General features: G+C 37.6%; 1 protein-coding gene across 1 annotated transcript in view; it reads right to left on the minus strand.

Moving 5' to 3' along the window:
• LOC150077098 (transcriptional adapter 2-beta-like) overlaps positions 1-14,939 on the minus strand; it is a 201,889-nt gene that overhangs the window by 14,100 nt on the left and 172,850 nt on the right. Inside the window, exon 13 of the mRNA XM_090385784.1 lies at positions 12,139-12,197. Coding sequence (XP_090241910.1) covers positions 12,139-12,197 — 59 coding nt within the window. The remainder of the gene's footprint in view (positions 1-12,138; positions 12,198-14,939) is intronic.

Raw genomic sequence — 14,939 nt, forward strand, 5'->3', positions numbered from 1 at the left:
TCCATGTTCAAAGTCGGAAAGATCTCAATGCCAACCCATTTTTCCTTGCAGACATTCAAAAACTGATTAGCAAGTGTGTGAACAACAATCTTATATCAGCTGTTCTTGACTTTTGAGCCTTCACAAGTGTCACAGACATGTCCATTCCTAAATGGGGGGGGGGGAGGTTGCTAATGCAAAGCCAACTCTGTATGGGTGTGATATATACATATCTAAAATTTGTGATTTGTGAGAAAAAATAATTTGTGAGATCAAATTATGAGATTGCAGTGTTTAGGCTAATTTGTGCCAACTAGTGGTGTGAGAACCATTAGGCATGCGAGTAGCTAATTTTAGTTCTAATTTTAATCATTGTGTCATGCCAGGCTTGCACAATGACTAAAACTAATTTAATATAATAATATAACTTATATGGACATTCTTCTGCTACTCAATGGGAATTTTGAACAGACAGGCATCCAATCAAAATGAATAGCTCATGCATACCCATTTCTGTTATTCCAATATCAGTTGTACTATCTTTTAAATTTTGTATGGTGGTTAGGGTAATACAACCAAAACCTATGCTTCACCAAAATGAAATAAAATGAGAGCGGCAACAATGTCACCCTCTGGTGAGTAATCCAAAGTGTTCAGAATATTACAATATCTGCACTTTAACTATTTTAAATGGGTTAAACAAAAGAAAATATGTAAAATGAAGCACAAAGGATCTGAAACCAATGAAAGTAATTAAGTTACAAAGCACATAACATAAAAATTAAAAAAATGCATGGTCATTATCCACACATGGATCAGTATAACCTTTCTGCAGCATAACAAAGCCACAGAGTCCAGAATAATAGCCTATTTACATATATTTACAACTACCAACTAATTCTAGATCAACTGAGTGCTTTAGGAAGTATCCTATTTATTTGTTTCTTCTGAAGGTTATTAATTAATGTTCTGTTAAAATTTAGTTTAAAAATTTTTGGGCCTAATTCATATATTACAATCTAAGTCATCTGAAAAAACTGGAACCAAAGGTGTTTTGAACAGATGCTTTTTTTCAGAGAATTGCTTGAAATGCAGTCTATCCAATGTAAAGAGTACGTAGGAAAAATTTAATGAAAGAAAATTATTGAAATTTGCATTAATTATTTATATATTATGTGCTGTACATGCTTATCCAGCTTTAAAATAATTACCATTGCTTTCACTCCTTGGAATATTTCACTCCTAGTTCTTATTCAATTCTTGTGGTTCAACTGATCTAGTAGTGACCAGAAGGGTGTTAAATGCTAAAGTGACTATTGGTTTCTGTTATATATATTCATCATAATATTCTCTCTTCATGTGAAAGTTAAGATTAATATTTTAGTATTATATTAATATTCCATCGTAAATATTGACAATAATATTTACGGTGAAACTATTTTCTCATCAATCAAAATATTGTTAACCTGGATTGTTATGAAAATAACCTACAGATAACAAGAAATTCTTGCTTTTTCTCTAGTTTTGTGCACTGCCATTAAAAATATCTAATGTAATTAAAAATGTCCAAATTAAAAATATTACAGAGATCAAACTATATAAAGAAAACTTCTGTTTAAGGAAAGTTAAATTGAGAAACTATAGAAATAAAAATTTAAAAAACAGCATATAAAAATGCTACAAGAGTTGGAGAAAAAAAAAGTTATGAAAACAGGATATATAAAATGAATTAATAACTTATAGAATAGGTTATTTTGATAGCTTAACTTGTTATAAAATAAAGTGAAAAAAAAAATGCATGTCAGTGTCTTATACAGTTTCTAAAATTTAATTTTTTACATTGGTAGATGGATAGTGATGGAAGAAAAAAGTGAAAATCCATAAAATTGAACATCGTTCAGTAATCAAATTTTTGACCAAAAAGAGCAGAAATGCTAAAGAAATCCATGAAAGAATTACTAGAATATTTGGGGAAGTACCACCAAGTTATGATACTATTGCAAGATGATTGGCAGAGTTCAAAAGAGAATGGGAGTCAGCTGAGGATGAGCAAAGGTCTGGTCAGCCATCTGAAGCATTCAATTCTGAATCAACTGCCATAATTAGAAAGAAAAATTTAGAAGACAGAGTTAAAAGTGCCTGAACTTGAAAATGTACTCAACATTTCTCATGGAAGTATTTTAACAATATGTGAGATTAGGAAATCTCTAAAGTTTTTGCAAGGTGAGTTTCCAGAAACTTTTTCCATTCATGACAAATATTAGATGGTGGAGTCATCAACAGAGAATTTAAAATTAATTATTAATTTAAAAGTTACCTGGATTAATTTTAAATTAATCCAGGTAACTTTTAATCCTGTTTGGTTACTAGCAATTTTTATGATTTTGACTCCAAATCAGAATGTGTGAAGTGGAAGCACAAAGGATCTTTTACCCTGAATAAGTTTCAAACCATCAACTGGAAAAGTGTTGGCCTCAATTTTCTGGGACACAAAAGGATTGTTGTTAACTGATTATCTTACAACTAAAACCACAAAAACAAGGGAATATTATGTCAGCCTTATGCCAAAGTTAAAAGATGCAGTTTGGAAAAAAGGACAGTTGGATTATTGTGGGTTTGCTTCTCCATGACAATGTGCCAGTGCACAAAGCCTGGGTAAAAAGTAAAGTGCAGCCATTATCAACCCACTGCAGGGTGGAAGCCTCCTCAACAATTCATGCTGAGGGAAATGGACCATAATCTGCCACGCTGGTCCAGTTCGGGTTGGCAGATCGACCGTATTCAGCAGTCAGGGGCTTGAACCCCGGTCTACTCAAAGAGCGTGTGCTACTGCACTCCCGCTCCTGCCCACTCGGCTACGGAGGCCTGGGTAGTACACGCTAAAATGAATGTTGATTTAAACAATTAATCCCCCTCCCCCAAATACAGTCCAAATCTGGCCCTAAGTGACTATTATTTGTTAAGAAACCTCAAGTCTCATCTTCATGGAACTCATTTTAAATATGAAGAGCTAAACGAAGCCGCAGAAGCTGGTTTGATGCTCAACTTGAAGAATTTTTTTGAGGATTAAAATCTTTGTAGATTAAATGCAATGTGTACTGAACGACAGGGTGAGTATACTGGGAAAAAAAAAATAATAATAAAATAAATAATATAGAATATGGTACCCATGTGTTTTATACTCCATTCTCAAACCTTTTTGACAACCTCTTGTAAGAAAGTTTTATGTGTCTGCGAAAAAACTGAAGCAGGTTGGATAGATTATCCATGCCCCCTCATATATATTACACCAAAATGCGCACCACACTGATGCAATGCATAAAAATTCTGTTGAAAACAAAAAATAATAAATAATAATAAAATAAACAAAATGTCTAAAAACTGACAATTGCATAAATTCTTATTTGTAGTATTTACGTAATGGTGAATTGAAGCCTTTTTTTTTTTTTTTTTTTTTAACAGTGAAGTTTTTATGCATAATCTCAATGTAATTATGTCTTTTATCATGATTTTTTCATAAAAATTCATTATGTTATTACATTCATTCGATGTGTTTGTTTCTTAAAATTAAATATTAAAATTTTTGAATTTTTATACGTGATATTCTTATCAACAACAACCAAATGAAAATAAAGTTTGAAAAAGTCAACTAGAATGGTATGTCCCTACCCCTTTATTCAGCTTAAGATACAACTAATAATACTAATTTTAAGGAAACAAAATAAAGTTTGTCCATTCATAAAATAATCAAAGTGATAGGAAGAAAGAGGTGAAATTCTAAAATAACAGTGAGGTGGTAGATCTTGCTTTTAGGCAGAAAGTTATCTCAAAATGAAGTATGCAGAATGACTTGAAAAAATTTCAGAATGGGTTTTTTCAGAATGGGACACTAGAAATCCAGTGATACGTTTCCTTTACTGCCTTAAAGTTGTTACAAGCTGAAATGAATTTAGAGAATAAACTTAAATTACTTGAAGTAATTTAATTTTATTCTATCCAATTATATTAAGGGAGGCAGCAGAGGAGGTGAACAAACCCTAAGCCATAATTATGAGAGCATCCTTGGATTCGGAGGCAGTCCCTATGAACTGAAGATGTGAGAATCTATCACTAGTTCATAAAGAGGGATCAAAATGCAACGTGAGTAATTACAGACCTGTTAGCTTAACAACTATTCCAGAGAAAATAATGGAATCACTGGTTAGAGAAGTAATGCAGGACAGGCATGCAATTATACTGCTATCACAGCATGAATTTGTTAAGGGGTGGTCTTGCCTAACCAAGTAAACAAGGAACTGGATACAAAAAAATAATTTTGATGATTGAGTGAGAGAAGACTGAGAGTAGTTATTAATAGGCACTGCTCTTTGTGGACTAACATTATTAGTGGAGTTCCCCAGGGTTCGGTGCTCGGCCGATCGTTGTTTTCGATATTTATCAATGATTTATCAGGCTCAGTGCCTAAGTTTGCAGATGATAAAAAGGTTGGCAAGGTGGTTCACAACAGTCATCAAGGTGAACTACTGCAAAAAGATCTGGGAAAATTGGATCGATGGGCTGAGAAATGGCAGTCGAAGTTTAACATTAACAAATGCAAAGTACTGCATATGGGTAGTAGTAACCCCAGAGTAACTTATCAACTGTGTGGTACTATACTCAGGTTAGTGGAGAATGAAAAAAACCTGGAGGTAACTGTGCAGTCAGACATGAAATTCTCTGACAGTGCAGACATGCTGCCAGGAACAGCTCATGGGGTTTTGTCAATGATATACAGAAACTTTGCTAGCAGGGATAAGGAGGTGATTATGATACAGTATTCAAAATGCAGCCATGGTTAGGCCACATCTTGAGTACTGTATACAGATCTGGAGGCCTCACTTTAGGAAGGGATGTAGATCTGCTGGAACAGGTACAGAGAAGGGCAGTGATATTGATGAAGGGAAAACAAAAGTGTGCTCTTACCTAGAAAGGCTTCAGTACCTCAATCAATCAGATCTCCCCGCAAGTGCCTAGTCTTGAGACTATACACTTGCAGGGAGATCTGATTGAGGTGTTTAAAGCCTAGAATGGATTGAGTAAGCTGAATGTTAATGGCATTCTTCCCCTTGCCGAGACTACACACGAGGGAGCATATATTCAAGTTGAGGAAGGATGGTTGCAGGACAGACGTGCGAAGTTTGCCTTCAGCCAGTGGGTGGTTGATTGTTGGAACAGGGTTCCATCTGCTGTTGTGGAAGTGGATAGGTTGAATAAATTCAAGGAAGAACTACACAAGTTCTTGGAGGGGGGGGTGTACGGATGGATGAACTATGTAGTTTTTTTTTTTTTTTTTTGGCTGATGCTATATAAGCTTGCTTCTTTGCATCATTTGCCATTACTACTACTAAAATGAAGTTCATGTAATAGAATGAGAATGGAAGTTTTACAATTTGCAGTCAGTCATCGTATAGCACGATAGTTGTGTTCCTAAAAACCCACATGCAATGCAAAATCGTGCAATATAAATAACAGGCCCTATGGGAAAAATAGGGTTAGATTCTGACCACCCAAGATTGAACACACATTTGTAACCAAAACATTATCAAACAAAATAATAATAAATACTTACATATATTTTATTACGTAATAGTCGTAATAAAATACTTACGTATTTAATTACGACTATTACGTAACAAAATATTGCTAATGCTTTTGCTTCTATCATAAGCAAACTTGTTCTATGTTTGATTTTCTATCCAAACAGATGACAGCTTCCATCTCTTCCAATTCTTTGTCTTGATCTAATGGATTTTATTACACTTTGGGTTGTTCCTGCTATGAAAGTGTTTTGTTTTTATTTTCTCTGCATTCTTTCTAATAAATGATGCTAGAACTATGGGACATAAATTCAACTTACGGGGGAAATGTTTAGACTGGATTTCAGGAAGTTTTATTTTAGCCAGCGAGTTATAAATTACTGGAATAAGTTACCTACATGGGTGGTAGAGGCTGACAGTTTTGGGAAATTCAAAGGTCATCTGGATAGTACCTTCGGGTCAGGGAAGCGCATAGGATGATAGGTTTAATTTCCTTTTCTTTTATTAATTATTATTATTTATTTTTTTTTTTTTGGCTGGTGCAGCATAAGCCATAGGCTTTCTTGCACCATGCAGCCATTACTAATACTAAATACTAATTCTCGGCATTGTCTCATTTAGGCCTGTAGCACATGCAATATCACTTGTTCTTTCAGTTTGCTTTTCCTATCCATATTGCTTTTCTTTTTCTCTCTGAATCTGTAGTGTCTTCACCAGGATGCTTCCTTTTCACACCTTTTAAGTATTTTACTAATTTTTAAGGAATAAAGCACAATTACAAAATGAGGAGGCACACTTGATACACATAAACAAAGCTAGCATGTGTAGCAACTGAATAAACAACACAGTAAAGGCAGAGACACACTATTAACACCTGACTTGCTCACATTTTACTAAAGCACATGTCTGAAGGTAACTACCATAAAACAATAAAAACAATTTCCAGTTGCGTTTCTGCTAGTGGAATCTGTTATAAACTGGTAGTAAACTCGATCTAACTTGCATTTGTGATAATACCAATAGCTGGAATTGTGTGGGTTTCTACGTTATTATGGTGAAATGTGTTTTCCTTTACTGATATAAAAAACAAAAATACATTTTCAGAATCATCTCTTCATTCCAATTGTGTTGCGTTCAGTTGGGAGAATTCTGCATTGGACTGCTATTTCTTGTAAACACAAAGGCGAATCGTGCATAAGCGAATTCGCTTTGTGTTATATACAACACTGTTGTATATAACACAAAGTTCTCCTATTTATAAATCGTGTATGATCGAATTCGTGTAGTGTAAACTTTTTTTTTTTTGGTAATTGTTGGCGCATTGCTTCTGTGGCCATAATGCACCTACCAAGGTTTTTGCAGCACTTTGATACAAGCCCGAGGCGGGATTCAAACCCGCGACCTTTGGGTTGCCAGGCAGGCACTTTACCCACCCGGCTAGCCCGGTCAGCTGTAGTGTAAACACGTGTTATACAAGGACTGACTGTATACAGTGTAAGGAATAAATTGAAATGTCCAGAAAGAAACAGAAAGAAAATTCTGCCACCAATGCCACCATCTCTTCAGGGGAAAGCTACAAGGCACTCTAGTGGGTGAAGGAAAAATGTAGTGTTTTTATAACTCTGCTCAACCCAAAAAAGGTATAAGTTGAGCAGACTATACTTCCTACACTATGACAACCAGTAAGGCCCACACATATTCCCGACCAGTTAAGTGAAAATGAAAATATATATATAAGAAAAATACAGTATAATCCAGTGAATGTATTTAATAAACAGTAGGTAGAAGCTTTCGAGGCTGACGTGTCTCTTTATCAACTAATAGATTGAAATTTGAATACAACTGATATAGTTATGCGTGCAGTGAGCTGAGAGTCAAGTCACGTTATTCAAGCTGGTTTCCTATTGTTGTCGCACGGACATGCACTGTTTTACTCCAGCATTTGTCGAGGTGTAAAGTGGTTGTCTCCAGGATGGGGTGCATTCTCATGCCTTTGCAGCGGTTTATGGCCTTCTTATTGTTCAAATATATTAAGTGACTCTAGCCATGTGTGGTGGCAAAAGTGTCGCGAGTGGTCCACTATTTCGAAGTCACGTTTGGGGTTGAGATCGTGGTTGGTGGCCTAAAATGCTCCGCGACTGTGGACTGGTCAGTTTTGGCAAGCCGGATTGCTCTGTCATGCTCCGTAAGGTGATCTTGAAGACGTCTTGATGTCTCACCTATGTAGCAGCTGTCACAGTCTCTGCAGGTGATGCGGTATATTACATTGCTGCGTAAGAGAGGTGTTACAGGGGTCTTCATGCTGGAGACAAGCGAACATAGGTTCTGCAGGGTAACTGTACGCATTTGATGTTGTAATTTCTGAGGATTTTTGAGATCCAACATGACACACCTGGATAGTAGGGAATGTGTCTTGGTTCAGGGGTCTTGGGTGGGATGCGAGTTCTTGTGCTTGTAATAGGCATCTGTCTAGCACATGGGATTGATATCGACTTTCATCAGCCGGTGAAATACCACCACTTTGCTTATTGGAGGCTTGAAGTGGTGAAACCCATGTTTAGTCTCTAGAGCAAAGTTTCCGGCACCCCCCCCCTCCCCCCATACGTCTCCTTCAACCCATGCACGGTACTAAGTACTATAGGTTTTGTATAGGTTTTGATACCATTCGTGTTTGGGGTTTTCATAAAAAAAAAAAAAAAGGTCTGTCCTCACACGAAAATCTTGTTGCGTCTGATTGCATCACTGCTGGAATGGCTCCAAGCCCTGGAGAATAGGGTGCAGGCAGTGCGTTGAGATGACTGGTGCATGGCTGGATCTGTAGTTTGTAAATTGTCCGCACCACATAGGTTTACGGTATACCAAAGTCTCTAGACGTGGACCTATGCGTTGCACTAAGACATCCAGGAATGGGAGCGCCTCGTTGACTTCTAACTCTAGAGTTAACTGTATGAAATTAGACAGGGAATTAAGGTATTCTAGTAATGCTGTTTCAGAGCCACATGGTATTACAGTGAAAATATCGTCAACATATCTGCACCATGTTGTAATAGGCACAGGTGGGTTCAGGGTATATCTGCTCCTCTAAACCTTCCATGGCGATGTTGGCTATTACGGAACTGACAGGGGCACCCATGGCAGTGCCATGCACTTGTTGGTAGACTGAATCCTCAAAGGTGAAGATGCTGCTTGATAAGCATAGGTTGAGGGTGGTGCAAATGTCATCAAGTTGGAAGGCTTAAGTCATTGCTGCATAAGAGAGGAGCCTCCTGGTGCAGAGTACAGCCTGTTGGACGGGAATTGAATTGAATAATGAGACCACATCAAATGATGCCATGACGGAGCTGTCAGGAATTGAAAGGTCTTTAATGAGGTGGATGAATTCGCCGCTATTTTTGACGGTGTGTGTGGTATTTCCTACAAGAGGTGAGAGGAGGCACGCAATATGCTTGGATAGTTCACATGTTAGGGCATTGCAGCACGTACTATAAGTCTAAGGTGAATACCCAGTTTGTGGATCTTTGGCAATCCATAGAATTGCAGTAAGTGGCAACTGGTGGTATGTAGAAGACGCTGAGTTGTAGTCGAGATTTTCTTATCTTTAAACCACGTGTTGACGAGTTTATTGACATGTGTCTCTAGACGTTTCAAGACCTTAAGGTCTTGATTAATGGGTGGATCAGACAGAGGTTCATATACATTTTGGTCTAGTAGTAGAGCCAGGACTTTCTCTCGGTAGGCTGACCGGTCTAATACAACGGTCCGGCACCCTTTATCAGCAGGAAGTACGACGATGGCGTTGTCTTTTCTTATAGATGATAGGGCGGCATGTTGACGATGGTTAAGGTTTGAGTAAGTTTGCCGAGTGCTGCAGCAGTCCTGAAACGGTTCTCGTTGGCAGTTTCTTCGGAAAGGTTGGTTTTATTTGTTGTTATTTGGTTTTCAGGAGCATTAGCAACTAAGGCCATATTGCTCCAGGGGATAATGCAGTGGTCATTCCCTGGCCTTTCCGCATCCTCCATATTGGTGGGCATGGGCTCGAACCCCAGTCTAATCAAGAAGCGTGTGCTATGCACTGCTGCTCCTGCCCACCTGGCTACGGGAGGTGCCAGGGGGGGGGGAGCATTTGAGATGTGAAGCATTTTTGGGTCACCAACCACAACCTCGATCCCAAACGTGACTTCGAAATAGTGAACCACCACGCGACACTTTTTGCCACCGCGCATGGCTAGAGTCACTTAATATATTGAACAATCCGAAGGCCATAACCACTACAAAGGCATGAGAATGCACCCCATCCTAGAGACAACCATTTTACACCTCGACAAACACTGTATAAAACAGCACATGTCCGTGCGACAACAATAGGAAACCAGCTTGAATAACGTGACTTGACTCTCAGCTCACTGCACGCATAACTATATCAGTTGTATTCAAATTTTAATCTAATTAGTTGATAAAGACACTCGTCAGCCTCAAAAGTTTCTACCTACTGTTTATTAAATACATTCACAGGATTATACTGTATTTTTCTTAACCATGGACCCCAGTACACCAGGCCCTTACGTGATAAGTATATATATAAATCCACAAGCAGTGTCCCTCTAGTAAAGACAGAGTAGATAATTCTTCTATTTCAAACTTAAAGTAGTAAAAGCTGCCCTGTAACTACCAAAAAATAAATCAGCTAAACTATATATACAGGGTGATTCACTACCAGTGCAACAAACTTGCAGGAGGTGTAGGGGGCACAAAGATGAATCGGAATCACATAGCATTGCAAGGTCCGAAATGCCTTCGTCATGCGGTAGAGGACGTTGAATGGGAGGTCACGTGACAGGCGATCCGCTGGAAGTCAGCATTTGTGAACTGGTTCCCGAGGCACGTACGATCGATGAGTATTCAAACATTGAACTGGCCAACGTGCACCTTGCATATGGAGCTGCGGACTGTAACGGGTGTGCCGCTCTGTGCTTGTACCAGGAACGTTTCCCACACAGGCATCCTCCTCATCATACGATTTTCGCACACATGCACAGAAGGTTACATGAGACTGGTTGTTTCCCGAGAGGTACCATGAATCAAGAGCGAAACGAGGACGCCAGACAACGAAGAGAATGTCCTACGTCTTGCAGACGGCAATCCGAGTACGAGTACTCGAGCAATAGGCCAACGATTGGGTATTTCCAATCCACTGTATGGAGGATACTGTCAACAAACCAAATGAGTTCATACCATGTGCAACGCGTCCAATCATTGGAACCTGCAGATTATCCACTCCGGAGGATTTTCACTACTTGGTTTCTTCAACAGAAACGGTTCGCAAATACTGACTTCCAGCGGGATCGCTGTTCACGCGATCTCCTGTTCAACGTCCTCTACCGCATGATGAAGGGCATTTCGGACCCTGCAATGCTATGTGATTCCGATTTGTTTTTGTGTCCCCTACACCTTCTGCAAGTTTGTCGCACTGGTAGTGAATCACCCTGTATATATATATATATATATATATATATATATATATTTTTTTTTTTAAAGAAAGAAAACCAAAAAATGTGAAGTTTGAAATGTGATGAAAAATAGTAAATAGAGAAAAATATAGTAAATAATAATATATGGACAGACTATTTTATTTCCTTAAAATTGGCATTACCGGTGTTGAGCCTTAAGCATGCGCGCACGCACGCACGCGCACGCACGCACGCACGCGCACACCCACACCCACACACACACACAGAGAGAGAGAGAGAGATGTTGTTGTTTGTTTTTTAGGAGCATTAGCAACTAAGGCCATATTGCTCCGTGAACATGCGGTGGTCATTCCTGACCTTTCCGCATCCTCCGTATTTGGTGGTGACGGGCTCGAACCCCGGTCTAATCAAGAAGCGTGTGCCTACTCACTGCTGCTCCTTCCCACCTGGCTACGGAGGCGCCTCAGAGAGAGAGAGAGAGAGAGAGAGAGAGAGAGAGAGAGAGAGAGAGAGAGAGATGTCATCCTGGCTAACTTTTTCATCAAGTTTTATTTCCTATTTGATTAGTTTTGGTAAGAATATCACACATTCTCCCAACTCAAATAGAGCACATTTATAGTTTATGTGAATTTCTTTAAGGTACCCTAGCATCAATCATGGCAATAACCTGGTGAGTCACGATAAACAAATTCATTGAATACAGAAATAATATAAATCCAAACTAAATCCCTTTATGTTCTTGGCCTTCTCCTCTGCTCATTGTTTTCCACTTCCATAATATCTTCATATATTATGCTTCCAGTGTGAAAATTTGTATGCCTTTATAATAACTAGAGGTAATGACCAATATGTGGCTAACGTCAATGTCATCCAAAGCAAGTGGATAGTTGTCTTCTGTTAAGTGGTGGAACACAAGTGCTTTGGTGTTAGCCAGGCAATGGTGTTATTTGGGAATATCTATAGTTTGAGAACTGTTGTTTTATAACATTTGCAATTATAAAGAACTGAAATGAGTTCTAAGTAATTTAGGGGAGGAAAAAAATGGAATGCATTATTGATTTAATGGAATGCTTTTATAATTATTTGAAAAACAAGAAAGAAGTTTAAATACTTACTAGTTTTTTTTTGTTTTTTTTATCTTGTTTATATTTCCCTGAGTCAAATTCAGCACATTCTATAAAATCAACAATAAATATATTATTAAAATTTATGTCAAAAATTGCTGAAATTAGAAAAAACTAGGTCAATATTCAGAATTACAATAAATTAAATTAAACAAAAACGTGATTTTTTTTTTTTAGATAATTATAGATAAATAATGGGGTAGTGCCCCCGAATGGGAATACATTCGGGGGCACTACCCCGAATGTATTCTCACATTCGGGGTAGTGCCCCCAAATCTCTCACTCCTACTCTAACCAAAGGAGACAGTCAGGTTAATTAATGCCTCATCTCTTATAAAACTCTATCCACTCTCTATCACACAAACATTCAGTTTCAGCTCCATGTCTTTTCTATAAATATTTCCATGGGCACTGTGCTCAATTAGCATCTGTTCCATCTCTTTCTTTCTCACTAGCCTGAACCTGTGCCTCAAATAGTCAACATGGAAAATAACAAAATAAGGAAAAGTTAGTCTGGAATTGAACTGTCAATTCAATTCCAACTCCAAACTAATTTTTCCTTATTTTGTTGTTTTCCATGTTGACTATCTCTCTTCTTTCTTTTTCTTGTTATGTTGTTTAGGAACAACCTTCTTTTTTATGTATTTCCTCAAAAATTACAATCTGCAGAAATTCAAGTCCAATGGCAACAAATATATTCCTTCTTTTTAACCTTCAACTCACATAACATACAAGAATAGAGTAGATATAATTAAACAGCATCACTTTTCCTGCCTGTAGGCGGCAAACCATGAATAAATCTAATCCAGAATAAATGTGGAATAAATAGGACACCATCAAGATCATAAAAACAAAGTGACATTAGGGTGTGCTTGACAAAAATTTACTTTGTGTAGTGACTGCAATGAAGTCACTATACAAAGTAAATCTCATGACAACCAGTGATATACCTTGCACAAAATATAAACAGATGTACCCATAACAGCAAGAAAAAGTTAATATGATGCTGCAAATGAAAGACTGCTTTTTTGGCAAAGCACTTTTACGAAACCAAAAGTAATGCCTTGGCTGTGCATTAAGAGTGCTACCACGTGCACCTTCATTATTTTCTGTAGCACAGGGTGCTACAGAAAATAATGGAGTCAGTTGCTAAAGAAGTAATGCTGGTTCATCATGATCAAATCAGACACCACCACCCACTGATGATAGGCCAACAGCTTTAAAATGGTGCCATCTGGGTGGTGGTATCCACTGAGAATAAATAACAGTAGTCTTCTCTATTAGAGAGGCATTACTTATTCAAAGTAGTGCAATACCTGATATCTTGTTATGAAGGCAGCAACAATATGAGATACAATTAAAATGATGCCTTCTACACTACATACGTAGTTTAAATTTATGGGTAAACTATGATGTATCTAAACCGATATTATATAGTTAATTACTCAAAACCCATATATAATTATGCCTTGTGCATTTCATCTTTAAATAAAGAACTAAGGACCATAAATTCAAATTACAGGGGTTGAGGTTTAGATCAGATTGCAGGAAGCTTTCTTTCAGCCAGCAAGTCATTGAGCACCAGAGCAAGTTGCCTTTGCAGGCAGTTGAAGCTGACAGTTTGAATAAATTCAAAGGTCAACTAGATAGTTACCTGTGTGAGGAGGGAAGAATATAATTTGTAATTTCTTATCTACTTGGTGGTTTTTTTTTTTTTTTTTTTCCCCAGTGCAGCAAAAGCCTGTGGTTTCCTTGCACTATGTGGTGAATACTATTACTACATACATGATAGGGCATAAATTCAACGGGGGAAACATGGTTGCAGGAGGGAGAGATGTGTAGAGGTTTGTCTTTAGCCGGGGGGGGGGGGGGGGTAGATTGTTGGAACAAACTTTCATCTGTTGTTGTGGAAGTGAGTAGTTTAAATAAATTCAAGGAAGAAACTAGACAAATTACTGGAGAGGATGGACAGGTGACGTGGGAAGGAGTTAGATTTTTATTTATTTATTCTTTTTTTTTTTTTTATGGCTGATGATTATCAAGCATCATATGCCACTACTAGTAATCAAAGCTTGCTAAGCATCAAGCTAAGCACCTCCTTACCTGTGTGAGGAGGGAAGAATATAATTTGTAATTTCTTATCTACTTGGTGGTTTTTTTTTTTTTTTTTTTTTCCCCAGTGCAGCAAAAGCCTGTGGTTTCCTTGCACTATGTGGTGAATACTATTACTACATACATGATAGGGCATAAATTCAACTGGGGAAACATGGTTGCAGGAGGGAGAGATGTGTAGAGGTTTGTCTTTAGCCGGGGGGGGGTCGATTGTTGGAACAAACTTTCATCTGTTGTTGTGGAAGTGAGTAGTTTAAATAAATTCAAGGAAGAAACTAGACAAATTACTGGAGAGGATGGACAGGTGATGTGGGAAGGAGTTAGATTTTTATTTATTTATTTATTATTTTTTTTTTTATGGCTGATGATTATCAAGCATCATATGCCACTACTAGTATATCAAAGCTTGCTAAGCATCAGCCATGCAATGCACCAATGCATGAGAGATAACCAAAACTGGGTCTAAAATTAGCAACTATTAACTTTTAAACTAATGATGAATTTTAAAAAATGTGTGCAATTCTTGGGGATTCTTTTAGACTCATTCACTTCAATTACAAATAAATTTTAATTATTTTCATCACAAAAATATCACATAAAAGAACTGCTTCAGATGCAGTTGTTGTTCGGTTTTAGCACTAGCAACTAAGGCCATGTTGCTCCTTGTATATTGTCTGTAA

Source organism: Mastigoproctus giganteus, chromosome 12 (genome assembly GCF_048544385.1).
Source record: "Mastigoproctus giganteus isolate SK-2022 chromosome 12, ASM4854438v1, whole genome shotgun sequence".
In the NCBI taxonomy this organism is placed as follows: Eukaryota; Metazoa; Arthropoda; class Arachnida; order Uropygi; family Thelyphonidae; genus Mastigoproctus; species Mastigoproctus giganteus.